Genomic DNA, 1,503 nt, shown 5'->3' on the forward strand with positions numbered 1-1,503 from the left:
GGCGCGGTCAGCGCGGACAGCGCCCGGCCGCGGCGCGGTCAGCACCGGACAGCGCCCGGCCGCGGCGCGGCGGCGCGCTCTGACCGGCTTCTCTGTTCCAGGATCCTGCTGACCGTGGTGGTGATCTTCAGGATCCTCATTGTGGCCATTGTAGGGGAGACGGTGTACGATGACGAGCAAACTATGTTTGTGTGTAACACGCTGCAGCCAGGCTGCAATCAGGCTTGTTACGACCAGGCTTTCCCTATCTCTCATATAAGGTACTGGGTGTTCCAGATCATCATGGTGTGCACTCCCAGCCTCTGCTTCATAACGTACTCTGTTCACCAGTCTGCTAAGCAGAGGGAACGGAGGTACTCCACTGTCTTCCTCACCCTGGAGAGGGACCAGGACTCGATGAAGCGTGAGGACAGTAAGAAAATCAAGAACACCATTGTCAATGGGGTGCTGCAGAACACCGAGAACTCCACCAAAGAGGCAGAACCAGACTGCTTAGAAGTGAAGGAAATCCCCAACCCTGCTATCAGAACTACAAAGTCAAAGATGAGGAGGCAAGAAGGCATTTCTCGATTTTATATCATCCAAGTGGTCTTTCGAAATGCCTTAGAGATCGGATTCTTAGTGGGACAGTATTTTCTGTATGGATTCAATGTCCCTTCCATGTACGAATGTGACAGATACCCTTGCATTAAAGAAGTAGAGTGCTATGTCTCTAGACCCACTGAGAAGACTGTATTCTTGGTATTCATGTTTGCTGTCAGTGGGATTTGTGTGGTGCTCAATTTGGCAGAACTGAACCACTTGGGCTGGAGAAAGATCAAAATGGCAGTGAGAGGAGTACAGGCAAAAAGGAAATCCATATACGAAATCAGAAATAAGGACCTGCCAAGAATGAGCATGCCTAACTTTGGCAGGACTCAGTCAAGTGACTCAGCTTATGTGTGAGGCTGTGACAGAACTGAAACACTGTGCCAGGTGGAACAGACCCAGACACCATTAGAGAAAGGTACATTGCTTAGGCAAGCATTTTATCAAACCACCAAGAAAGCCATTAAGGTATTGGATCTGCACTTACTGAACTAGATGCAAAATGCAGTGCTATGTAAAAGACTGAAAAAACACCTATAAAACCATGCTTGATCTAGCCTTACAGCACAGTTACTATTATTATTCTTTTTCTTTCTAATGACTGGGTGTTATCTTTCGATGGAGCAGCTTTTTGGTCATCATTAGGATGAAACTACAGTTTGGATTGTCTAATTGTCGTAAATGTGTAGAATGTTCCTATTAAAAATCTGCAAGGATACTCTATATGGGGTGGGGTGGGGTGGGGGAAACTGTTGCAATGTGCAAATGTAAGCATGTTTTAAAAGGAGGGTAATTGCACTGTTAGGAATCTGACCACAGCTTGATCAGGATATCTGTGCACACCTATTTCACAGATGTCTGATATTATTTTCTTTGTCCAAATCACAGCATTTATTCCTGGTATGTATTACTAGC

At 46.2% G+C, this 1,503-nt stretch overlaps 1 protein-coding gene across 1 annotated transcript in view; it reads left to right on the top strand.

The window, feature by feature from the left end:
- The window catches only part of GJD2 (gap junction protein delta 2), an 8,690-nt gene extending 7,483 nt beyond the window's left edge, over positions 1 to 1,207 (top strand). Inside the window, exon 2 of the mRNA XM_085301809.1 lies at positions 12 to 1,207. Coding sequence (XP_085157935.1) covers positions 12 to 945 — 934 coding nt within the window. The 3' untranslated portion in view covers positions 946 to 1,207. The remainder of the gene's footprint in view (positions 1 to 11) is intronic.
- Positions 1,208 to 1,503: the final 296 nt, after the last annotated feature.

Source organism: Rhea americana, unplaced genomic scaffold (assembly GCF_003343005.1).
Source record: "Rhea americana isolate MKP2758 unplaced genomic scaffold, rheAme1 scaffold_18, whole genome shotgun sequence".
Classification (NCBI taxonomy): Eukaryota; Metazoa; Chordata; class Aves; order Rheiformes; family Rheidae; genus Rhea; species Rhea americana.